Consider the following 26,054-nt stretch of genomic DNA (forward strand, 5'->3'; position numbering starts at 1 on the left):
AATTTTGTCCTCTTCCTCTCTCTTCGTGTATAAACCGTGACTGTTGCAGGATGTTACAAAGTAACTCGAGAAGTGAGTAGATGAACTGTATGCATCTCCTCAACATTTTGGTTTGGACTTTGGAAAAGCTTTAAATCACAGTGTTTCTTACTGCTGCTCGCTGGTCATCACCCACAATGCTTCTGGGTGACCTATCATAAGAGTAAATGATACATTCTGCATAATTGCTGAGAGATTACACCTTATAATGCCGTCCCGACTGATGGTGTCATCATGGACAAGTGGCACTCAGCCTCTCCCTCAGGTAAACACCGTTAGCTCTATTGTCACTTTTGCCATTAGATAACTGTCCGCTAGATGCGAGCCACTCCACAACGAGAGCCATTGAGAGGCAATAGAAATGCTCCCAATTTTGTATATGGCACCTTTAACACTTAAAAAATGGAGTACAAATTAAAGATACAATAGTCCTGCTTGTTGATTTGCAGAGAATATACTATACTTTGGTTTTATGGTGAAATTGTCACACGGTGCTATTTGTTTGATGGGCATTTTTATCCATTCTAATATTTTATTGTTTTTAATCAAAGAAAACAAAAATCTTTGGGGGACGGGCATTAGGTCCCGCCAATATTTGTGATTATCAATGAGAAAGCCAATCTTCTCTCTTCAATATTAAGTGTTAAACCAACTGAAAAACACAGTGGATGGGGAGAGCCAGAAAGACAGAGAGAGATGAAAGGGAGATAAGGAGAGGTGTGTAAAAGTGCCAAATGAAAAAGGAGTCAAGGAGAGTTAACTGGAAAGACAAGGAAAACAAGTAAATGCAAAAAATTAAACATCAAGAAGTCATGTGAGAGACTCAAAGAGAAGAAAAGAAAATTGGCAATAGAAGAAGAACAATTTTTATGGAATACAGAAACAGAGACACAGAAGGAGAAAGAGGAAAGGCAGAAGGAGAGGGATTATGGAGTAGAGACTAGGGGTGGCTTTGTGACCCCTCCTACATGGCCTGCAGCCAGTGCGGTGATATAACGGTGCCATTAAATAGGGTATACAGCCATTAGTTTGGTTGGCTGGAGTGATAGTGGGAGGCTAGCCTGACAGAACACAAATAGCATTCACGCAAGATGGAGGGAGAGCAGAGATCAATCAGAGAGATGGGAGTGGGCAGGGATGGACAACAAAGACAGAGAGTGTGTGTGTGTGTGTGTGTGTGTGTGTGCGGTATGGGAGGGGGGTCAGGAGAGGAGGAAGAGGAGGAAGAGGAGAAGGGGAGTCAAGGCCTAAAGGGCAACATAAAAAGCTTGAGTTTTAGCAAGGTGAGTGTGTGCGTGCGTGTGTGTACCTGTGTGTACAGTCTGAACATGCATTAATCCATCTGATTAAGCACGTTTTACCTCAACCACTGCACACCGGTGGCACTGCATACATCACTCATGCCTCGACTGCGTCCCACAATCGCTCCGACCTTCAGCAAAACATCTTTCATGTTGTCCAAACTCTGTGCCATCATTCCCATCATTCCCATCAGTGTGTCTGTTGTGCAACATTTGTATCCTGCAAGCCTCCTACTGTTTTGTATCTGTGTAAGCATGGAAAACCGCTTAGACTGATCTCTATTCCCCAATACTGGGATGCAGGAAGTGAGGATGCTCTCCACCACACACCTGCTCAAGGAGTGGGTGGGGACTGAGGTGCTAAAACCAGAAGAGGTGTTGGTGGATTTTTTTAAAATATGTATTTTTACACATCCTGTCTGTACTGAGACTCTCCGCTGTGAGTGATGAGTCCTACTAATGGCGTCTAGCATAATTTAGCTGTGAATCAGTTAAAAGTTTTAAAGAATTTAAAAGAGGCCCGCAAGGGATTTTGTGAACAGTATCTGTAAAATACATATAGTGTGCTCCGCTGTCCTCCATCCTACCCGACCCCCATCCTCCTTCCTTCATTTATCCCTCTACCGTCCTGATTTATGGTCCCATCCCTGCCTGCACTTTTCCCCCTATTCTTCCCTCCCCCTCTCATGCCAACCACAGACACACACAGACAATTACAAGGCAAGGCATACGCTTGTGCTAAAAGCATACACTTTCAACTGTAGACAGTAGCATGTGTTTGAGAGGATAAAGACAGGGAGGGGGTGGGGACGAAGGGTGGCATTTACGGAAACAAAACCCCTCACTGAACCCCCACCCCCCCACAACTGTCCATTTATCTGTCACATGTAGCTGACTCCTCTCCTTTCACCACACACCCTTGCTATTATAGGGATTGTATCTTTTAAAAATGGTCGGGACAGGAAAGTTAAATGCAAATTTATTTGGTTATATGTGCATGTGGAGGAGTTCAACTGAGTGGGAAATCACTGCAACCTGCAGAGGAGGCCATTTCTACCTGGCCCAGAAAATTCTGCGGTACAATCCTTTTACACTCCACTGCTTTTGCTGCAGTGCCCTGTATTATGCGCCCATCCCTCTATCCTTGCATCTTTCTTACTCTCCTCCTCCCCTCCGACTCCCACCGTACCACCACCCACTTGAACTGCAACTGAGCTGATCCTTATCCACTGTCTCTCCAGCCTGTGCTTCAGGCTCAAGGGTGGGAAGTCAAGCTTATTTATGAAGGGATGCATCAGACACACAGAATCACTAATCATCTGCGTCCAGATGCAGAACCATCACATGGATATGAACAAGGAGCCATGTGCCAAAGCGATACAAAGACCGGCTTTGTTGTTACTGTTATTTCCCAAAGTAAATGTGTTGATGTGTATCTAATAAGATAAATATTACTATCTTATCCTCCGCAGGGTAATATAGTTAGCCTTGTTGCATGAGAGAAAGAGTGCATGAGTGTGTCTTTGCCCTTCAACCTCTAAAGAATAATAGGGACTCATTTATCAGTTGAGACACCGTGCACAACAGACTTTCACAATTAGATCACACACACAATCATTCAATTAGGATGGCTACAGGGACAGGGTTAGAGGAAAGGGTGGTGAGAGGAAAGGAGGAAGATGAAGCAGGGAATGGTAAGAGAATGACAGGTGAAGGAAGAGGAGAGGCAGTTTGAAAAAACAGGATGCAAAGCAAGCATGAGTAATCTGGATTTTGAAGAGTCCGTTCCTCAAGCACTTTAAAACACAAACCTGTGAGTCTTTAAAAACTAAGAAACAATTAAATAGCTTGTAAAAAGGCCTAACAAGGCCTGTGCTTACATTCACAGAAAAGCCATAAGCAGCAAGTCCAGCCCAGTGAACCTTTTACTGTCTCTGTGTCAGTGACAAGGAAGCAGTTAGAGTAGCATTGTGCAGAGCCGTAAACACACTGCTGGCCCATAGGGAATCGATACGCCGCCTTGGAGCATGGGATTACACCGCTGCGATTCCCTCTCTTTATACTTTGCACCCAATGCACTCTCCTCTACCGACACTACCCTCTCAACCGGCCTCCGCTCTCTCAGGCTAACCTGGCTTACCTGACAGTCTCGCCGATCCTTTTTATTAATGCTAACCACAGATGCAGCCTGACACAGAAAGTTTCAAGTGGAGGCAATGATTTGTACTTTTGAGGGTGAAAAATGACATTGTCTTATAGCTGTCTGTTCCTATAATAACAGCCATTAACAATAGAGGGGGAGGGACAAGAGAGCTCCATCACACAGCTGACACACAAACACACTCACAGGCCCCAAAAAGTGTACATCCAGTTTGTTTGGTGCAGTAAGAGGTGTGACTGACGGAAAACTTTTCAAAGAAAGAGTGCATGAGTAAGTGTTTGTGTGTGTGTGGCTACATTACTCACATTCTTCTTCTTTGGGGTCCAGCTGTGTGACACTGATGGAGAGGCGGTCCACTCGCTCTTGCAGGGAGTTGACCCGGAAAGAGAAGGTGTGTGCCTCGTTGAACAGCTCTCCAAAGAGGTCTTCTGCATATTTACCTGCATGCACACACACACACACACACACAGGCAGAAATTGTGTTTAAAAAAAAGAAGCTTCAAAGCCATTAACACTTTTATATGCAGCAAAAATGAGAACAATGTTGTGTGTTTTCTCTCTTTTCAACAGCCGTTTGATCTTTTTTACATCAGCTGTCTCTGGGGACTTGTCGGCCCTTTTGTTTTGAAAAAGTTAACTCCAATGCTTTGTCGTTCACAATCACAGAAAACTAGAAGTGCTGTTGCTCTTTATAAAGCATCATAGCTTAAATATGTGTGATCACTGCTAGTGAGAGTTGAAGAAACGCTGTGTCAGTGGTGACTAGAGGTCCCTCTGGAACCAAGTGTCGGAGGCTGACGGCTCAGATGGAGATCTGAGTGGGTGTTTTACGCAGACAGCTGTGTGATACCAGATTTAGACAAAAAAGAAAGATGAAGATTAAACTGAAGGGAAAAACTGTTACTTTGACTTCAATATTCTGTAGTGATGACTCTATTCAGACAGGCACGACGATGAACAGCGCCAGTCAGAGCAGCATAACTTGTGTCTGTTGGCTCCTCCAATGCTTTCAGCTGCGCTGTTGGCTGGCGGTAAAGTCTGCTCAACTACTTTAAAACCAGATGCTGGTACAACCGTCTCCACTGCTGCCCCGTGTGATTGATTCCTCAGCTGACAATGCTGTCCGCAGATCGAATGTTTTCACATCGCAGGTGATGAACAAAGTCATTAAAACATTTTTTTTAAAACATGTTAAAACATGAGACTACTGGAGCAGCTATGTGTGGGCCGGTTGATCTCCAGATGGGCTGAAATGATAACACTTAAAAAAATATATTTGTAGGACTAGACATCAATAATATTGTTCAGTGTTTATGAAAAGAAAAACATATATATATATAGAAAAGAAAAAGCATGAACCACAAGCACGTGAGTGGTTTGAAAATCCTGATTGGAGGAAAGCCCTGAGTTTCATCATAAACTTACAAAAATATGCAATTGTGAAAACTGATCTTGAATGTAAAGGATTATCAAATTTGTCATTTTTCTGAATATTGTAATGCCTGCAATGTATTGTCCAAGAAATAAAAACTGTGGGCATTAGCTGAATCAGCACCTAATAACGGAGCAGTGAGCGATTTGATTTACAGGGATCCGAGGTGCGTGTACATTCAAATGGCTGTACGAGAAAATTAATGAGTGCGTGTGTGTGTGTGTGTGTGTGTGTGTGTGTGTGCCACTGACTGAGGCTGCTGAGTTGACGTATGACGTTGGCCAAGGAGATGTTAGTCACACACTCCAGCTCATTCTTGATGTTCCTCGGCAGCACCGTGTGGCACAGGTGCCGGGGCTCGATGGTGCGCTTCACCAGCGGCATCCTTCTGCTGCGACACCACTACCTACAAGAGTAGGGTGGAGAGGGATGGGGGGGGGGGGGGGGGGGGGGGGGGGGGACATGGGACACAACTGTGTTAGTGCGCTAATTCTTGTTATACCTTGTGATTTAGCTTTTTACAATAATAGAAGAGACAAATAGGAAGGACAACACCAGCATGGAGGTTCAGGGGACAGAGAGCACGTGGAGTGGAAATACAATGTGAGAAGTACAGTTTAACAGGATCCTGAAGAAATAGAAAATGCAACAGAATAGCAGCCATGTTGCCTCATCTCTTTCACCGACTTAGCACCGTCTAAGGTAAAAAGGTTTTTTTATATATATGCACATACTCGTATGTATACATATTTACAAACTACATATATGTTTTTTACATACACATGCTGCAGCATGTAAATACAAGTATTTCATATATATAACCAAACACATGTATTTGGGTTATACATACAAGGAAAACGAAAAAAAGCAGGGTTGTCATATTGTGTTTGACTGTAAAAATACTTTACAGTGAATAATCGGAGTAAACTCATGAGCAAGAACAGCTGAGGTGGTGACATCAAGTCAGCTGATGTTCCAAACTCCCAAGTCCAAAAGTACACAAGTCTTTACATAGCGTACTTGGTATTGATAAACAGCCCATGTCTCTCTGCTGTAACTGTATAATTAGAGCAAGTGTGTGGCATGATGTGGAGATCAGGTGGGCTGACTGATTGACAGGGATAAGGCCTTGTTAAAGCACTGATTAAATATTAAGTAACACCTGGTGCTTTTAATATCCCGCTGTATTCTTAGCGGTGTTGCCGTCACTAATCGATAAACATGATTATTGACTGTATCCATAAAAATGTAGGGCAAGGAAGGCTATTCTAGGAAGTGGCCCAGCTATGGATTGTTAGCTGGGAGCCCAGTAAAAGGCTTTGTTGAGGTGATTCATCCTGGAAACGTCTTAAAGGGGGGCAAACATGCCCATAAAAGGAGAGAATGAGAACCTGAACTTCTGAAAGCCGTTGTCTAAGTGGTTTGAATGAGATGTGCGGGCGATGTTATGAACCCAAATAACAAGATGTCCTCTCCACTCTTTCAAGATCTTTTTTTTTTTTTACAATTCCTCCCACAGTCACTCACATACACACCTTTTTATTGAAAGTAATATCACATCAAAAAAATTGCAGCAATAGCACATTAAAAAAAATTTGCTCCTAGGCCCATAAACAAATGGATAACAAATAGACTATAGCCTATACAAATATATAGAAAATAAAAGACCTGTAGAGACTGTCTATCGATCTGCCCTTCTCCATTTCAATATCCTGGAGTATCCAGTGTCCTTTACACACACACACACACACACACACACACACATACACACAAACAAGCAAGTACTTCATGAATGGTTGAGTTAAACACAGACATAAGAGGAGAAAATTATGGTCTCCAAAGCAAAGCAACAAAGGGAATCTGCATTCACTCCTTCTCTCTAAGCCCCACAAAATATAAGTGCATAGAGGTGTTAAGTGATTATATTGATTCTGCCAGCCTGAGTTCCTCAAGGTGGGCTTTTCATATAGAGTAGATAGTTTCCTTTGGTTTCAAATAACAACAAAAAAAGCCCTGTTGGCTTACATATTAAGCAGTTACTGAAGAGGATCTGTGTTTCAAAGTCATCCATAGAGTTTTAAAACCACGTTTTTTTATTGAGCTTCCTCAATAATTGATCCTCAATAAATCTTTTCTGAAGCAGTTCTAGTTTGTGCTTTTTTGGTTGCTGTCACAGTACGTGCAAGGTTACGAGACTGTTTCTCTGCATAATGTATCTTGAAAACATCATTTCTTTCTCTTTATCACAGGCTCAATTACATTCCCTTGATATTTGTTGACAGATCATTAACACCGTTAGCTCACATCGCTTTTCAAAGACTTCCTCAGACTGCCTCACCACAGCGCATTCGTGGCTTCTGTGTGTGTGATTAATGACTGCAGCATACAATTTTCTGCCGAGCTGATTGGACATAAGTTGAGACTGCTGTCCGCGGGAGGGAACATATTCTCACACATGCATACACACATACATACATGCATACACACATACATACATACATACATACATACATACATACATACATACATACATACATACATACATACATACATACATACATACATACATACATACATACATACATACATACATACATACATAGATGCTGCATTGGTCCACTGGGGTTTCCAATACCAAACTATGACATGATGACATGATGACTGCGCTGCTCCCGTGAGAATAACGCTGTCATTTTTTATGGGTTCCCATGAGAAATTGCTTACACATCATCTGTGTTCTGACAGTGAGAGAAAAATAAAATGAAAGAGACAGAAAGAGAAAGAGAGTCAGAGAGAGAAAATGGATTCCAGTAGCATCAGACAGCATCAGACAGCATTTAACAAGGTGGTATGGCAAGTCAACGGTTACCTACAAAGAGTGTCCCACGGGACAAATAGGCTGTTCATCATGACTAGTTAATGTCCAGGCTTTTTCCTTAGTGTAGTTTCCTTAACCATGGAGCTCAGACAAGTATTCAACACATTCAACTGTCCCACAATAAGGAGGGGAAACATTAGCGGGAGATGTGCCTCATTGAAATTGTTCAATATGAGCAAGATATTTAACTTTAAAGTGAAAGGGATTTTGAAGACGAGTCGAGCGGAATAAATGATTTCTAATGGGTAGACATAGTATGATAAGACGGTGGCTTATGAAGACATTATGTTTTTGATGTGTCAGGACTTTTCTCAGACTGCAGTGGTGTTCAGGGCATAAGAGCAGAGCCATGACTGAGACGCTGCAATATCGGTAACACTTAACACTACTTAGTAGCCATCAAGCAAACCCATTCCTCTTGACTAAAGCGACGTAAATTATCTGGTGGACAAGTCTGACATATCTGTAAAACAAGAGGCCTAAAATCGTACACGTACTAACAATGCAATATTCACAAACAGCATATCGTGCAGCTGATTTGTGCACTTTCTGTGAGCGGTCCTCCATAGCAGGTCTGGGGTTTAGAAGCCACCATGCTTTGCCCCCACGTCTCTTCCAAAACCTCTCCACTTTGAAAGACCACAGTAGAGTTAAATATACAGCTGGGTGAGTGGAAACCTTTTTTAGCGTGACTATTTAATAATGACTACCAAACAGAGTATTCTTAGTTGTAGCTAATGTTCAACCATGATTATCAGCTGATTTTCCACAAAGGGCTGAAAGTGTATGAAGCATGTGACGGCCTGGCGATGACTCTCTCCGAGACCAATTTCGGACTATATTCAGCACAATAGTGGCTCCATGAAAGAATGGATGTGGAGGACTGAATTGACAGATCTAAAGATGAGCAAATTACAGTCTTCCGTTTTCAATTATATACTAATTTAATGGACAAGGCAGCTGAAAGACCTTTGTGAGAGAACTATGGTTTCCCTCTGCGGTGCCTTCTTCTTCCCCTTAGTTTTTCCTCCTTCATTGACAGTGCCTTGCCAGTATGATGGAGGAGGGCCATCACTGCAGCCCATATAAGTATTAAATGATCACAGATGATCGCAGCACGGAGAAATGTTTAACATACATGCTCTTCTTTCCCCTCCTTTTCCTTCTTACATTTGTCAATCCGGTCTTCGGGCCAGCCAGCCTTATTTCTCCCTGTACACCCATTGCCACGGTCTTCCTACTTTTACGATCCATACATCTTGGGTGGTGCTTCCCGCCCATCACCATGGCAACGGCTGCAGTGGGATGCCATTGATCACTTTATAATATCCCAAGAAAGGCACAGAAGAGAGAGAGAAGGGCTGAAGGGGGTGAATAGGCTAAGATCAGGGTGATGTGTGAAAACAGTGATAGCAACTGATGAATGGAGAAGAAGAGGAAGATGTGGGATTGCTCATCCATTGTGTGCGAGCACAAAGCAGGGTGAGGGATGGCACGTGCCAGTGGAGAGCAGGGGGCCTGCACTGGTGCGGCTCATTGCACTCGGGACAATATGTCCAATGAGAGGCGCTAATGAATTCTAATGGGGCATTTACTCACTCACACTGCACACAATATAGCAGAGGACCCCTCCATATGGAGCAGGTCAAGGGCCTTTTACTTGGAGGGCTTGGTAGAGACAACATCAGCTACGATTTGATACAAACACACACAGCAATTAGTGTTTATTATTTAATTAGTGTTTATTTATTAGTGTTTATTAAGTTTTATTGGGAAAAATTATGGAAAAATGGGGTGATTAATTCTACTGAGAAAGCATGAAATAAAAAGCAAAGCATTGCATATCTAAAAAAACAACTAGCTAGCAGCGATGCAATTTCTTTGAGCCACAGTTTGCCATCACAGTCACTGGTTCTGTGAAACTAGATATTGCACAAAGAGAGGAAGAGCAGAGAAAAGACACCAGCAGTAAACCAGAGAGGAATTTGTTTATTTAAATGAAATGCCGTTATTATTTATCGTTGTATATTTTTCTCAGTACTTCGCTGCAGAATCTACGTTTCACAATAATTCCGATGATATAATTAACCAAATTAACCCGCCAGAGATGATTGGCAGGAAGTAAATGGATAGATAATTAATTTAAGTTGATTTAATTTCAAGCTAAAGTCTACACTGTAAAAGCTGTAGCTAGCAATAGTGGTGTTGTTTGCTTGAGGTCTGGTGGCGCTGACTAAAACTCCACAAACAAGGACTCAACAACCTCCTGGGCGCATAATCTTTTACAGTCCCACTTTTAGTTTTAGGTTTATAGCCTCACGATCAGATACCAAAACATTGTAGAATTGACATTACTGCCTGCAGAAAGAAGAATACTTTTGCAAATAAAATCTAAGTACGTTTTAATAACTTCTAAGGCTTTTTAACAAATATTGCAGAAGAAACCATCCAAGTCTAGTCACAAACATAAAAAGAAGAGCTGTCTTTTAGTTATTGACTAATGTAACTTGTAAAGGGTTAACAATTCAGTTACTGCAAAAGAGCATGTGTGCATCAAAACCCTGACTTAGGTTGTAACGCACTCTTGAAGCTTGAAGTTAGTTGCATTCTGTGTATCAAATGATCCTGAACATTTTGTCCTTCTTCCTCTACCCTTAGTTTATTGAACAGCTGCAAACATAAAAACACAGACATCCAATCAGGGAAACTGGCAGAGCCAAGGCAGCCAATGGCAGAGCGAGCAGAAATCAAACTCGCAAAGCTTACCAGCAGCTGGTTTATATTAGTAATGCAGATATGCAGTGCCGGACAACCTGCAGCTCATTTTCCTAACAAAAAAAGGGAGAAGGGGAAAATGTACAGTATAGTTGTCAAAATCAAAACTTATCAAGGTGACTTCTGCTTCCATCAGCTGGTTGAAAGACGATTGTGGAGGCTCAACACCAAAAGTGAGATGTCTGGCTCATCATTTTTGCTATTCTACTGAGGCAGCTATGCATTTCTATTTGTCCTTTCATTATCTCTCTTATTAGCACACAAGGCTGAAATGTTATCTTCGTTCCCTTTAAAAAACAGCTCCAACACCACATTTTAAGATAATGAAATGCTGATGTTTTCCTGTTTGCATTCAGTCTTATTCAGAAGACCTGTCAAACAAACTAGATGATTTTGAGCTTTTAAGACTGGGGGTCTTAATACTTTTCCACTGTTGGTGGGAACCGACTGTTAAATCTGAAAGGAGAGCCGGCGCCTCTGCCCAGTAAGGGTCCCTGGTGCACATTCACACTGAACATATTGAAATTCTCTGAAAGCACATGAGGTTGGATGAAGTTCCTCTCAAAGATCGATGCAAATAGTCGACCACAATCACTCAAAATACCTCTCTCACACACACACACACACACACACACACACACACACACACACACACACACACACACACACACACACACACACACAACCCCTTTATACGAGTCCCCCCTCCCTACCCTTCACAGCAGATCATGTTGGCAGAACATATAATGGCATGTGTCATTGTGTCTTCCTGCCAATTAAAATTCGGTACCAGCCGGCACCCCTTCAGCTGTGAGATGACACCTTGCAGGCCCGCACCAGTAGTTGCTATAAAAACACACGCAGACACACATAAGCAGACCTCTTGTTGTCGGGCTGAAAATACACCTGCAGCACTAGTGCTGTCAGGTTGGGCTAAGACTGGTATGCTAACTAGTTTTGCAGGTAGTCTGAAACTTAACGGGGAGCTTGTAGCAAGGGATAAAGGAACATAAACTTACTTCCTCGCCTCAATAACTTTTTTTTACCGCAGCGTATTCCTCCTCATATTGTTTTTGAAACGCTGGCATAAACAAAAGCTGTAGTTTTAGCGCTGGAGTCTGTTCATGGCCATTTTTTCGTGTACATGTTGGACAGTAAGAGGTCCAAATCAAGCATGGTGTGAAGCAAGGCAGTCATTTAGCACTCCGCCCTGCCTCTCCTCTTGACACATCCAGCCCTGATCAAAGGGAAAATTCTGGCGCTCAGGTACTCAGATGGTGCGGATCCATGGGCTGGCTGGCTTTCTGGACTGTTATAATGTTGCCAGCTGTAAACAAGTTCCAGAAGTTGCTTCAGACAACAAGAAAACAAACATCGATTGCAATAGAGACTGCTCGAAATATAAAATCACAACCCCTGGCTGTTATTGGCTGGAAATGTTCAACGCAGACATAACAAATGTTCAAATTTGCAAAACGAGCAAAATTAGCAAAAAGTGTCCATATGCGGCGCGATTTATATTGCCTTTGCAATACTCTTCATGCATGGAGTTACACAGCTCTAGAAATGTTTGTTTTTGTGCAGACATGAAACACACTGTATTCTTTTTTCCTTCCTATAGCACTTTGGAGAAGATAAGGATCCAAGCTTTCATTCATCAAATATTTTCTCCGTATGAAAAAAAATCTACGCGACTCAACGGAGGCACTCTGTCCGCTATTCTTTACAACGATGAAGCTTATACTGAGTGAGTAGTTGGACACAGCCCACATTGTATTTTGTTACAAAGACCTTTGATTGCTTTGGACATTAATTTAGCTAATCATGCTTTATCCAACTGTAAACGTCCACCGCTTAATATTCATATATGTCTGTGTGACAACATCAATGAGTAAAGTGTGTGAAGAACCAACAGACTCAAAGAAATGTATCTGCTGATTGCACAGAAACCCACTGGTATGAATAATGAAAGCCTGCTGCTCAATAATAAATGTCTGCATGCTCGTGCTGTGCAGCTGTGCTTGTTTGGCCTGTGAGGTAAATTTCATAATACCAACTCCCTTGCTGTTCATACAGACGTGAAGGACATGCACACAAACTAACCACCGCAGCAAACCCCTGTCCGCTCCAACCACATAAAATCACCAAAGAGCGAGCACACAATGCATACTCCCAAGCTCAGGACACAGACGTGCTACGAAAGCCAGCCAAGAAGCGTGTTAGGAGGGCCAAACGCAGATAAAGTGGACATGCCTGCTAGTGGCGCCGGCAGCTGTAATCTTCTTTTGGTGGTCTTTCTGTTTTTATACTGTTGTTACTGGTGATGCCGCTAAATGGGGGGAATCTGTTGCTTTGGTGCTTCAGGCCGACTTTTATTGCACGTTTCTCTGACCTATTGCGCCTTAATGCACCGGCTTACCGAGGCGAAACGCCAACAGATGTGGATTGAAGCAGAATAGATTTGTTTGATCAAATCAGGTTGTGAATGTTGGAAATGATTATATATTTCTTCCCAAAATGTTTTGACTTTTCAACTTTACAATGCAATGAAAAAGAAGAAGGGGGTGGGATCTGTGTGTGTGTGTGTGTGTGTGTGTGTGTGTGTGTGTGTGTGTGTGATTTGTGTGCGTCAACAATTAAGTGTTGAATTGTATGTCAATTATTTGTTATGTATGCTTGAATGCTTTTAATTTTGACTCTTGGAAGATTAGCCAACAATCTATAAATATCTAAAATCAAATCCAATGAATGAAGCTTCCAAGCTTTGATTATTCCATAAAGCCCTGCATATTGTCTTGATGAGTTTCATATTATGTTTCTGATTAGGACGGCACTTACTATTTGTTGCTGAATTAATGTTGTACGGGCATATTGTGACGGAGGGAAGGTCTTTCAAAATGTCAGTAGCCGCAGGGCCTAAAATAATAATAAGGTGCTTCTGGCTATATTCTTGCCTAATATGTAGGTGTCTGTTGTTGTCTTTCAGGCCTGTTGGCTGGTCTTTGAAATGCGTGTCGTAGGCTAATCAAGGTTTTATGTTCGTGCTGTATCGGTATTGTTAAATTAACTGTGGTTTGACGTTAACTGTGCTGTGTTACAGGTGATAAACCCAGTCTCTCCTGTTAAATCATACCACATATATTTAATGTACTATTTAATGTACAAGTGTGGGTTATAAATCTCAAGAAGAACGTTGCCTCTTGTTGCATCTTAAACAAAAGTTTCCAAGCTCCTGTGCAGAGATGGAGGTGGTCTAGAGGGGGGAAAGTATACACCAGATGGAGTAATAGACAGAGAGTGAGAAAAATATACAGCTTAAGGCAAATTATAAAGCAGCGTGAGTAGCATCGGAGAAAGGGAAAGATCTTCTTCTGTCATTGACGTCAATGTCCACACCAGAGGCGCTGTGTTGCATGGCAGTGAGGTAGGAAAACAAGAGAGGCTTTCTATTGGAGAGAAGGAGCAGATACCTCATTCATACTGCAATGTTTCAATATATTGTAATACAGTACTGTGATGTACTGATTCACACAATCACACAATCTGACTGCTGTATATCCCAGGAGGCAACATGTCAAATGCAATTACATGTTGAGTGTAAAGATATGGCACCCTACTTTTCCACATCTGAAGTGCCCTTTAAGCACTCTTCTTTTCCTATTTGTAATCCCCCCACCCCCATCTGTCAAATCATGTAGTTCTGGTTAGAAAGTGCAAATTTAGCCCGCTGTGGATATGGGACTGTTCTTCTTTCATTTCCTTTGATCTCCATCTAAGAATACGTCATGGTAAGAGAATGAGAAGAAGAGTGGTTTTAAAGTGTGGTGATATAGCTTGGAGGCAAAGTGTATTTTAGTCTCTCATGCATCACTGCCTCCTGCAAAAAAGAAAACGTGTAAACACAGGAGGACGGGGGGGGGGCTGTTAAATATTTTACTTTGAAAAGGTGCTGACCATACCCTGGTCACTTTTATTAGTAACAGGCAGCTTGTGTATTTATCCTACTTGTATTTTACTCAAAACGTAATAAATGAGGACTCTATTTAATTTATTTTAATTTAAATCAACCAGTGCCTCAAGAGACAAAATAAATGTAAATTAAAAGGAGTCACTTTTTTTCAACCAAGGACGGGTCCAATGCTTTAAAAACAGCAACGTCACTTTTTTGGTTGTTTTTTTTCCCCTCCAGCTGAGTTCTCATTTTGAAATTAAACGTTCCACATTTCTGCACGCTGAAACTATCAAACTAAAATCTAGGCATGAAGCACACTGCCTGCCCTGAGAAACATCTATAAAACAATGCTGATAGAACAGGGTGAACTGAGAGGAACTTGGCAGCAGCTGAGAGGTTGATATGTGAGGAAGAGAGACAAGAGTGGAAGCGGCAAGGATTTGTGGTATAAATTGGGCCGCTGTGCAAACCTCTCATAAGCCGTCTCTGGAGTTTGTGAGCCTACAGCCTGTGTAGGTGCATAAAGATGATTCTGGGGACAAAGTGCTGGCATACTAGGGTGGCGGTGGTAAGTGAAGGTGCCCTTCCCGTAAGGAGGCCTGAGGCGGTGCCAGTAGGTACAGAGCAGCAGGACTGACCACTGGAACGACACCAAGTTCGGGTTCAACTACAGCCGTTTCTAATGAGACACAAGTTTAATGCGCACACAAGCAAGCATGTCAAGAGTTGGAATCAAATATACTGCAGAGTGTAGCCCATTAATATAGAAATGGCCGGGTTATGAGAGTGGGGATTTTATACATAGTGCCTTTTTTGGGAAGGATCCCTTAGATTTGGATTGAAACACCAACTTTATTCATGGAAATACTGTTTCTAAATGTCTAAAGTACCTCAAATATAATTTGTTTCTTGGGAATCCTAAGCTGCCATATACAGAAATACCAAAATATTTGTGGATAAAAAACTGAAATATCATCTAGCCATACATTAAATAAGTAAAAAAAATACAAATTCTATAAATTACAAAGACATCACTGTCTTTTTGCAAAAACACACACAAACACACACACACACACACACACACACACACACACACACACACACACACACGCACACACACACACGCACACACACACACACCCCGAGAGCAAAGTGATGCCATAGTGGCAGGCAGCGGTTGGTTCCTATCCTCAGGGCCTTTTCCCTTCTATAGAAATGGCATGCTCATTAGGGGTCAAAAGGTCAGCTACAGGCATCACGTGACCTGTGTCTCATGACATGTCAGCACCCTTCACCCCGTGCACCCACACACAGTCCTGACAGCTATGCTTAAAAATGCCACTGCTAGGCAAAAGAGTGGGTAAACATGCTGCATGCAAATGGCAAGAGAGACGCAGGAAAGCAGGAAAGAATGAATCTCTCCAGAGCAACGGGGTTAAAGAAGACCAAATGTGGTCTAATAGGCTTGTATTAACAGCACTGTAGAAGATTGACTCAATTAAGGCCTTGACCCTCCACTTTCTCTGCCATTATATTGAAAAATGCTAAAGACACGGATCCTCTGTGCCTGCAAGGCCGTTTCTTTTACAAAGAACAGATGAGCTTTTCGAGACTGAGGCAGACTGTTACTTAAGGTGTCTGCATGATACAATTTGCTATATTTAGATGGTTTGTGAGAGGATCACAATCGAGACAAGAGACACAATACGTCCTTCGCTCTACACAGCTAACACACATGCACACACAGATAAGGATTTGATCATTAGATCAAGCCCAATGCAGTCCCTTGTCTCTGGTGAAGGCGATACGGGTGACAATGGGACCGAGGTGATAAGAGACAAAAGCACCTCTTGGTTCCTTTTCTCCCTCTTACATTTGGCTTTCACCGGGCATTGTAAGGCTCTCTGCTCGTCTCCAACATCTTGAAAGGGAAGCAGCTCCAATTCTTCCTGTCGGTACAAGCCTCTCGCTCCCCTATCCTCTCCCCATTGGTTGCCTCTATTTTTACGTCTTATCAGTGGGCATATTTCAAACCCCTAGCCCTCCCTTCAGTATGAAGTGAGGCTGGTGTGTGTGTGTGGTGTGTGTTTGCGTATGAGAGAGAGCACAAGAGACAGAATCCACAGCAATCGTTATCACTGCTCCCACACGATTCCTTGTTATCTTTCCTGGTCAGTCAGACTTTGGCTTGTCGATCGTCTCCCTCATCACTGTACCCCTGTGTGTGTGTGTGTGTGTGTGTGTGTGAGTGTGTGTTTGTGAGGATATCTGAGTAACTCTGCCCTTGTCAGTCACAGTTGCATTGCTCCGCAGCCGAGCGCTCTCTCAGTCCTGTTGCAATTAGATAAACACCTACTCAGCTTACTCATAGTCCACCTCTTCCTGTTCCCCACACAGGAGAGCCCTTCATCTCAAGTACTGGAATAGCTCCAGATACGGATCAGATGGAGATACTAAACTGTTTGCCTGTGCATGAATCAGAACTCCTATCTAACTACTTTGGCCCGCTCAAGAAACTTTAAAGTAATGTCTGACACGTGCCGTCCTGTTTTCTGAAACTCTTCAGAATAGTTTGGGGGTTTTGCATGGAATAAGATGTTGAGATATCTAAGTTGACACAGGATGTAACGGATCGAAAAGTAATAAACCGGAAGTTACAAGGTTTACAAAAGCAAAATGGAATAAAGTGTGTAACTGTTGATGACAGCAATACGGTCAATAACTCTGAGAATAAATACACTGATTTGAATAACAATGTGGCAACCTTGATTAAATGGAAAGGTATGAAGATTTTCTCTACGTAGACTGCATTTGGAAAATGTAATTCGAAGCTCCAGGCAACATCTAGCCTTCCTCCTCCTGCTGTACCATTACCTTCGTTTGAAGTTACTGCAGATTTGCATTAAAAACCGCGGTCAAGCCCCACACGCTGTTGATGCCCAACTAAAACATTATGTTAACCACAAAACTGCCAGTCATCATTGGCCTCAGTGGAAGCAGTCTGCACTGATTTGCAGCTCTAGCTGATGTAAAGTAGAACGTAGGCATATAGACACGTAAGGAACAGATAGTGGAAGAGGGGAGAGGGACAGGTGGTAAAGAGCAATAGAGGGTGAGACTGAAAAAGAAGAGGCATTGCAGCAGCAGCGGTGAGGCCAGGCCTGTCTGTCAGCACCTATCTGTCCTCCTGAGGCTAAGCTACGCAAACCAGGCTGTTGCCTCAAGTTGGCACTAACATTTATATAACCGCACACAATAATGAAATGACCTTTTGACCTTGTCCGGCAACACTGGGTGGATGCATATGGGCTGCTGCTTTAATGTTCAGCTGGAGGAGGATGGTTGCCCTCCAAGCAGCTCACGCCAAGCTCGTCTCCCAACACCGATCTGGCATTTAGCCAGCTCGGGCTGATTAGCACACATTATCAGTATCAAAATCAACTGTTTTGGCCATGTGTGTGTGCACATGCAAGGAATGTGACTCTTTGTTGCAGGTGATAACAGTTTGATGCATACACCTAATGACATCTTGCTTCATCGTATATATCATAAGCTATAGTCTTGTATTAATTGAAACTGACACCTACCGGTAATCTAAAGATCATAGACACCCCTGGCCCTTTATCCCCCCACTTCCTCTTGGTTTTTTGGTTTGCTAAAACAAGCTCTGAATAACATTACCTGCCAAACGAAAGCCTCGTTATTAATGCAGTGCATCTGCTGCTGTTCATGGGATGTGTGTATGGACATTTGTGTTTTGAGAAACACACACTTCAAATACATGTTAACTTATTCATTGTGTTATTCAATTGAAATATACACATGCCATATTACTAGGGTATTTTTGGGGTATAAATTCTAGTTGGAACAAAAACAATTGCACCAATATAAAGTGTATTTTTAGGATGGACATTGTACATCTGTAGCACATTGGCTGAGTCCTTTTCTACTTGTTTCAGATTCTATTTCAGAGTCTGTCCAGAGAGATGTTTGTATTATTCATTAAACAGGCACAATGGCTACACACTCGTCATCTGTCTACATGCACCTTGCATGTAGACAGTGAAGTGCACCTCTCTCCTTATGCACTGATAGAAGGACTGTGCAAATAACAGGTGAACATGTGGGAGTATTCTGCTGGATTTAGATTAGATTAGATATACTTTATTCATCCCCAGGGGAAAATGTCTTTGTTGCAGCAGCAAGCATGTTTACAATATATACAATACAATAAAATGAAAATGAAATAGCAGGGCATATTACATTTAAGAATTTAAATAATAAAGGAAATGAAAATTAAAAAAAATGAAAATAAGAAATAAGAAATAAGAAATAAAAATGCAAAGTGTATACAGTGTACCAGGGATTGAAGACTGGAGCTATTTAGAAGAAAACCCAAAGCAGCGCAATCCTAGTTCCCAGGGTTGGCCCTCCCTCTCTTGTGAGCGTGTGTTTATTAATTTATGGTGGATTGACGTAGCCGATTAACCAGATCTTTTGGCGATCTTCCACATCCATGAGCTCATAGAGCAATCGCAGTGCGTTTAGGGGATTTAGAAAGCTTGTAATTTCTAATAGACTGTAGACTGGTGAGAAATTATACCAGAACCCCCCCCCCCCCCCCCCACACACACACACACACACACACGCACACACACCAATCTGCCACTGTACACACGGCTAAATGTAATGCATTGTCGTTGTTACATCCTGTTGTGCAGCATGACATCATCAGAGTTTGATATTGTGTGTATGATTCGGCTATAGATAAAGCATAGTTATGAGCAGATTTTGGATCATTTCACAGGCCTATAAAAAGGGTGATTGGGCTGCCAGTGGCCACTGTAATATTGATTGATGGTGGGCAGGTGGGAGCCACAGTGCCGTCAGCTATTGGTAGTGTTCGAAGCCCTGAAGAGCATTGGCCTCATCCACACAGACCTCAAACCTGACAATGTGATGCTGGTGAATCACAAGGATGAGCCCTTCAAGGTTAAACTAATTGACTTTGGTTTGGCCGTTCCTGCCCAAGAAAGGCATGATCATGCAACCTTGTGGGTACAGGGCTCCAGAGGTGGACTTGGGCCTCCCCATATGTGAAGCCAAGACTGTTTGTCGTCTAATCAGTCAGCCAGAGGACCACGTCCTGGATGCTGGGAGCAACACCTGGCAGTTTTTCACAAAGGAATACTGCTCTCCCAGTTATTCAGCATGGAGACTGAAAACTCCAAGAGAGTTCAAAGATGCCACCGGTGTCTGGCCCAACACTGCGGAGTGGAGCCATCGACACAGTCGGGACTTTAGAAGAAAAGTGAAGTCCTGCTCAAATCCAACAGACTTTATAGAAAGTGAAGACCCAATGGCATTTTCCAACCTGCTTGAGTGGTTGCTCTGTCCAGATGCTGAGATGAGATTCACACCTGGACAAGCCCTCCAACACGACTTCATCACAATGTGTCACATGACGACAGCATGGACACAAGCTCATATGGGCAAGCTGCCTAGCTGATGTAACTGAGGGCCCTTGACTGAGGCCCCCCCCCCCCTGTATGATCTGTTTTCTCTGGGGGGTCCAGGTTATGTGAGTTAGTCAGTCACTAAAAGAAAGAGTAAGTGATTTACTTTTTCAGACTAATTTACTTAACCTCCATCTCTTTCTCTTTCTTTCATTATTTTCGTGGGTTTCCGCCGGGTGCTCCGGTTTCCTCCCACAATCCAGAGATGTCTGTCTACAATACAAGACTTGGACTAAAACATAATCCATTAAGAATAAAATATAAATTGGAATTTTAATACACGATTCATTATTGTAAGTGAGAATTTAGGAAAAAAATGTATAAAGCCTAAAAGTTGTCTTGCAGTAACGTGGCGTAACATGCACCCAAAGCCAGAGAAGGATGAGGAGTATGCTGGACCAAAGTGTGATAATTAAAAAGAACAATTTTTACCAGATTTTCAGATTCCATAAAAAGCTCAGCTGTTTGGGGATATGATGAGAACAAGGACATTTGGCTTCTTTAAAACATGTCACGAAATCAAATGCAAATGAAGCATTATTTATTACTTTGTGTGACCACTGAGTGGGACATGTGCATCATCTACAAGGTGCCCACTGTGACTTCAGCATCTTATCTTTTATAAATTTGATGAAATCCTGCAACATTAAAAACTCTTCTGTTCATTATATGCATGAAGGAAAACAGGCTCGCAATAATAGCAAGATGTGATTTCTTTTTTTCACACTTCACGGCTTCAGCTTTGACATTGGTTACATTTTTGTTTTCAATAAATTACTCCCAACGTGAACCGTGTCCCTCTTTGTCCCGTTCACCTGCTACACTGGGATTGGTTCTCCAGCTGGTCTTGCTGGTATAAAAAAATTAAAATGAAAAAAAGCCCATCTCTGACCGGTGCTATCGGGAGCGTGTCCTCCGGTTTACCTCGACAAGGCCGCTGGTCACGCAGCACAGGTCAGACGAGGGCTTGCTGGAGAAACGCATGCTCCCATGATGCAATGCAACTACTTTGACCCCAGTGTCAGAGCGGTGTCATCAAGCACTCAGCCGATTGTGTGACTTCAGTGTAGATTTCTATAATGAATGTGAGCGCGGACACGTGGCAGGTGTCCCGTGTCCCGTGTCCATACCGAGAGATTATTACTGGCTTTGACTGTTTGTTTGTTTTAAACAGTCGGGTGGCGCGTGGCTATGTCAAGAGCACGATGGTTCGCAATTACAGCTCGCTGGGTGGCTGCACAGTACAAACACTAAAGAAGATGCAGAGTGATGCACATGTAAGCTTCTGCATACACACATGAGCACAGGCACACACTAATGCACACACTGCTCCACATCAGAGAAAAGAAAAATGACTGTTATCTATAGACATAACTCGTGTATCAACGTAACGGAGTGCAAATGTATTATTATCATGTTATATAATAACACCCTAGGCACACACCAAGCTGTGAGCATGTCTATAAATAAATAAAACAATTAAGTCAAGGACTGCTCCGTCTCAGATTATCTCCCATAGCTTCATGTTAGAGATTGGCTTTGATTTCATCATCATATCATTAACAGTGTAACATTGTTTAGAAAGACTTGAGAGTCGATGAGCACAAACAACGACCACCTCCATGCCCTTACATTTCCTCACACCACTGAATGGAAAAGGAAGACGACAATATTTTGCATTTCACTGAACCACAGCCTCTCTATTTTTAGCAGATGCTTCTCTCACCAGTAGTAATTTCCTCACCTCTATCTGACCTCTGATTTGTTCTGGTTAACTGCCCGTATTGCTGTATGATGATCATCGATAACAAAGAGGAAGTGATTGCTGAGTAAGACTGTGCAGAGGGGTTTCTCTTGCCGAGGATTTAAGTGAATGTGGCATTTCCTGTTAACCATCAAAAGACAAAAGGAAGGTGAGCTTGCCTCCACTTCCGATCTTCTGACATGGAAGAGAGGGATACACTCGCAGCCCCTGCTGGGCTTTTCCAGCACGAATCAGACGAGCATTGTGCTTGAGCCTCACGCGATTGCAAAGTAGAACAGGATCCTCGCTGTGAGCTGTAAATGAAGAGCCAAATATTGGCTCCTAATTGAAGGCAGCAGTGGGCTGTGTGCATAGGCTCCCCTGCTGTAAAATTGTGAACCAACACACTGGGACTCTAAAAAGCTACTTCCCCTTGTGCTCCCCTTCTCTTTTCTCAGCACTTTGTTCCCTTCAGCGCCGCTTTATAAGCCGCGGCCTTGGTCTTTTCTTTCTTTTAAAGGCTATTTTTATAACGTTTCTGTTTCGTTTTTCTGAGACCGTCTATGGGAGACAAACCTGACAAAGAAAATAGGAGCAAGTGTGTGAACTGCAACAGCAGTCTTGAACTAGATATAAAGCAAAGATAATTATATGGTACAAATTGATTATGTGCCCGAAACCAAACCCTATTGCATCTTTTAGTTTCTATTTTGCGCTTGTCTCTAATCCTTCACTGTCTTCCCCTCTCTACGTCTTCCTTGCTATTCCTTGTACTCCTAACCAGGGCAAGGAGAGAAACTGAGAAGAAAATCCTAATAAAATTTGCAGCGTGTCTGTAATTGAATACAGACATCTTTGTTCTGACACAAGGGATCCAGGCTGCGGACTGGATAAATGTGCATCGCCTCCCATTTCTCTAGCCTCCATCAATCATCATACACCACCACAACAACCAGTGCCATTCCAGCTCAATAAGAGCCGACCAGAGAAACGGGGAGACTGAAATGAGGAAGACGGAAATCAAGGGAGAGTAAGGGAGAGCGCAGATATTCAAAGAAAGGGAGTGACAGGAAAAATGGTGAAGTTCACCATGTTGCTTAACTTTGCATATTCAGATCTAGTCAAATGCATGCTCTCTGAGTACAGCTGCATAGATCATTTTGATCTTAGCTGGCCGCATTTAGAGCTAGATTATGCACAGGACAGAAATACACTGTGGCCTACAAGGGCAGGGACATTACATTGTTTTGCTAATATAAACACTAAGAAAACCCGAACCATGGACATTGCAAACACACAAACACACAGTGGCGCACACACACTGTCAGTGCTTGGGCCAACAGCTACTGAGGAGAGCATTGTGTCCAATTCACTCTTGGAACAGACCACGGCTGCATTGTGCTGAGAGAGGTATCAGACTACATTTACCATCCAAACATTCACATGACACCTGGGAAATGTGGCCTCAACCACCCATAGTTCATCCCATTGTGAAGCTCATTTTGGCTTACAGCTGAGAGAATGGGCCAGGTCAGTTACAGGACACCATGGTGCTCTATTTCACAAATACCTGGCTATTACTAACTGATGAGTTGTGAGGGCTTCTTTATTCAGTTAGCAAGAAAAACCCGGGAGACCACGGGGAAAGAGTCACCTGTTAACAATATATTTCAAGTCAATATAGCAGGGTTCAATCGTTTTTCCCTTCTTTTTTTCTGTTCTGTCAGAGTGTTAAGCTATCTGCTCGAAACCACATTTAGACTGTAATGACATTAAATTCTCAGCCTAAACAAATACATGCATGAGCATACCGTTTTGCCAAGCTGCAATTGGCACATACAAAATGCCAGGCTGAACATCATAAAAGCAAGACAAATCCTTTCGAAAGTCATCAGAGCCTAAGGTGATGTCGTGGATGACAGCACTCTTGCATGTATTCAAACGCAGAAGTTGTGGACTAGCTAGGTGGCAGCACAGTGTTGCATTTAGGTGACTAAGGGACTTGCTGTAAATATATGGAGGCAAACAGACAACTCAAGTGACAGAAGAGAAGCGGAAAATTACTGCGGGCTGTAATTTTGACTTGAGACAGTGAGAGCGAGAGGGGGAGGACAACAATGATAGAAGACGGCGGATTTAGATGAAGCTTAGTTCCCGCAGTTGAGTAGGGGGCGTCTCTAAGCTCAGATGGGTCTTTTGTGTTTTTGCCCTTTTGGCAGAGACACAGTCAGACAGGTCTATTTCTGAGGTATCCCGTCAACTCACTGAGAGACCCAGTCAACGCCCTCTCCTCCCCTGGGTGACGGTGAGAGAATGAAGCAGAGAGGCTGAAAAAGCCCAAGTGGCAACTATAAGAGAGACGAGAGAAAAGATGGGTAAAAAGTGACCGGGCACAACAAGGAGAGTGGGAAGAAGCAAACCGGTAGTAAGCTAGTGCAATACCTTTCAGTCTTCTGTAATGATATGCAGAAGACAATGTTTAAATGATGATATTCTGGGATCTTCACAGACAAATAAATGGTCCTCAAAGTCTGTTTGAAGTTCTACAAAGTCTTGATTCCCCACCCACCCCCAATATCATTAACTTAAAAGCATTTTTCTGTTCGAAAATATTGTTTTACCTTTGTTCCAAAGGAAGATTTTCTTTTTAAAATGATGCATTAAGTGTGATGCATTAAGTGTTTTGTTTAGTTAGGCCCACGATAACAACTCCCCTCCCTGAAGTTGTAAGAGAAGAGCAGTAGAACATGCAAGAAAGAGGAAAGACATAAAGTCTCTACCAAGGATGGACAGATATACGGACAAAACAGGGACGGAGGTGGTGAAGGCGGTGGTAAACACAAGGAGCACCAGTCAGACCGGCTAACTGAGCCCTGGTGTCCCTCTGTCAGGCCAGTTCAGACCAGGCACAGAGGCAGCATTATAGAGATGTGGGCCTGGCCAAGAGGAAGAACAATAGCGGCTGTGTGTTGGAGCCTCCGGAGCATCCTAGCTGGGAGATAGGAGGTCTGTCTGAACGTGGTCTAACTAAATGGCACGTAAAGGGGCATTCCACACACACACACCCACACACACGTGCATTTCCTCTCTCTGTCTTTCAGAACTCCTAGCCCACCTTCTTCCCACCTCATACTAGGCAGCCATCGCTCATGTTACTCTCATCTCTTGCCTTTCTCTACACTCTCTTTCATTCTGCCCGATGTTATTCTGTGTCCTCCAATCACCCCTCGCCACTCTGCTGAGAAAGACAAAAGAGAGCTACAGAAAGAGAGAAATATTCTTCTTGCGAGCATGAGAAAGCCAAAGACTGGCAAAGGATCAGAGCAATGTCAACAAATAAGAGAGGTCCAAAAGCCTCCGCGGGAGGCTTGCCAAAGCTCTTCTATTACGGGGGCCTCTGAAACACAGAGAAAAACACAAGCAAACTGTGCAGGAATGTCATTCCTCGCAGCAAAGGGTTCACATGCAGCATCAGATAAAACAATGGCAATATGTTCGGCTCTATTTTGGGAACACACGAGGTAAGGCCATTTGTCAGGTAAACCGAGCACTTTTTAGATTCATGTATCAAAGAGCAGGTTATGTCCCAATAGGCAACCCTCTTGGGAGAGAACTTGCTTCCAACCAAACAGTAGCAGGGTTTTGAGGCTACAGCAGACATACTTCAGCATGCATCCACTCAGAGCTGAGCCACAGTGATGTTGATCGCTGGTTCCATTATGCACACATATATTATATTCCTCTGAGCGGTTGTGAAACCTGGCATATAGCTTCCACTTAGTCATGGGATGGATTTATCAATCTGCAACAGTGGCTTCCAAACTAACAGCTGCCAGGGCTCTGGGACTATTTTGTCCGAGGAGTCTGAGCTGCTTTCACACACAGGAACCTATATATTTTCTACATGAATAATCTTGGTTTATCTGGAAAGGGTACACATTTACTACAGATTACATGTATCAAAATGTCCATGATTTAAAGTAAGTTATCTAATGTGACCTCTAATCAAATCAAGAAACATATTCTCTTTACACTTCATTGAACCGTGGTCCAGATAGTGTACAGAGCGGCGTGGTTTTTAAGAGTCAGCTCTTTCTGTTCATTTATATTGACATGGTGTCTGCTGTCTAGACTTAAATAATTTCCCCTTGAGAGACTATAAAGATCCAATTGTTTAACATCATTATAAAGTAATCAAATAAATAAAATCCTTCATCTCATGCACATCACATGCAGTCTCTTGTGTATTATCGTGG

The 26,054-nt window shown here is 42.7% G+C and overlaps 1 protein-coding gene across 1 annotated transcript in view; it reads right to left on the minus strand.

Annotated features, from left to right (window-relative positions):
- wasf1 (WASP family member 1) overlaps nucleotides 1-26,054 on the minus strand; it is a 47,739-nt gene that overhangs the window by 20,399 nt on the left and 1,286 nt on the right. Inside the window, exons 2-3 of the mRNA XM_034527737.1 lie at nucleotides 5,185-5,339; nucleotides 3,807-3,941 (exon numbers count right to left, since the gene is read on the minus strand). Of these exons, the coding sequence (XP_034383628.1) occupies nucleotides 3,807-3,941; nucleotides 5,185-5,317 (268 nt within the window). The 5' untranslated portion in view covers nucleotides 5,318-5,339. The remainder of the gene's footprint in view (nucleotides 1-3,806; nucleotides 3,942-5,184; nucleotides 5,340-26,054) is intronic.

This window comes from Cyclopterus lumpus, chromosome 24 (genome assembly GCF_009769545.1).
Source record: "Cyclopterus lumpus isolate fCycLum1 chromosome 24, fCycLum1.pri, whole genome shotgun sequence".
Classification (NCBI taxonomy): Eukaryota; Metazoa; Chordata; class Actinopteri; order Perciformes; family Cyclopteridae; genus Cyclopterus; species Cyclopterus lumpus.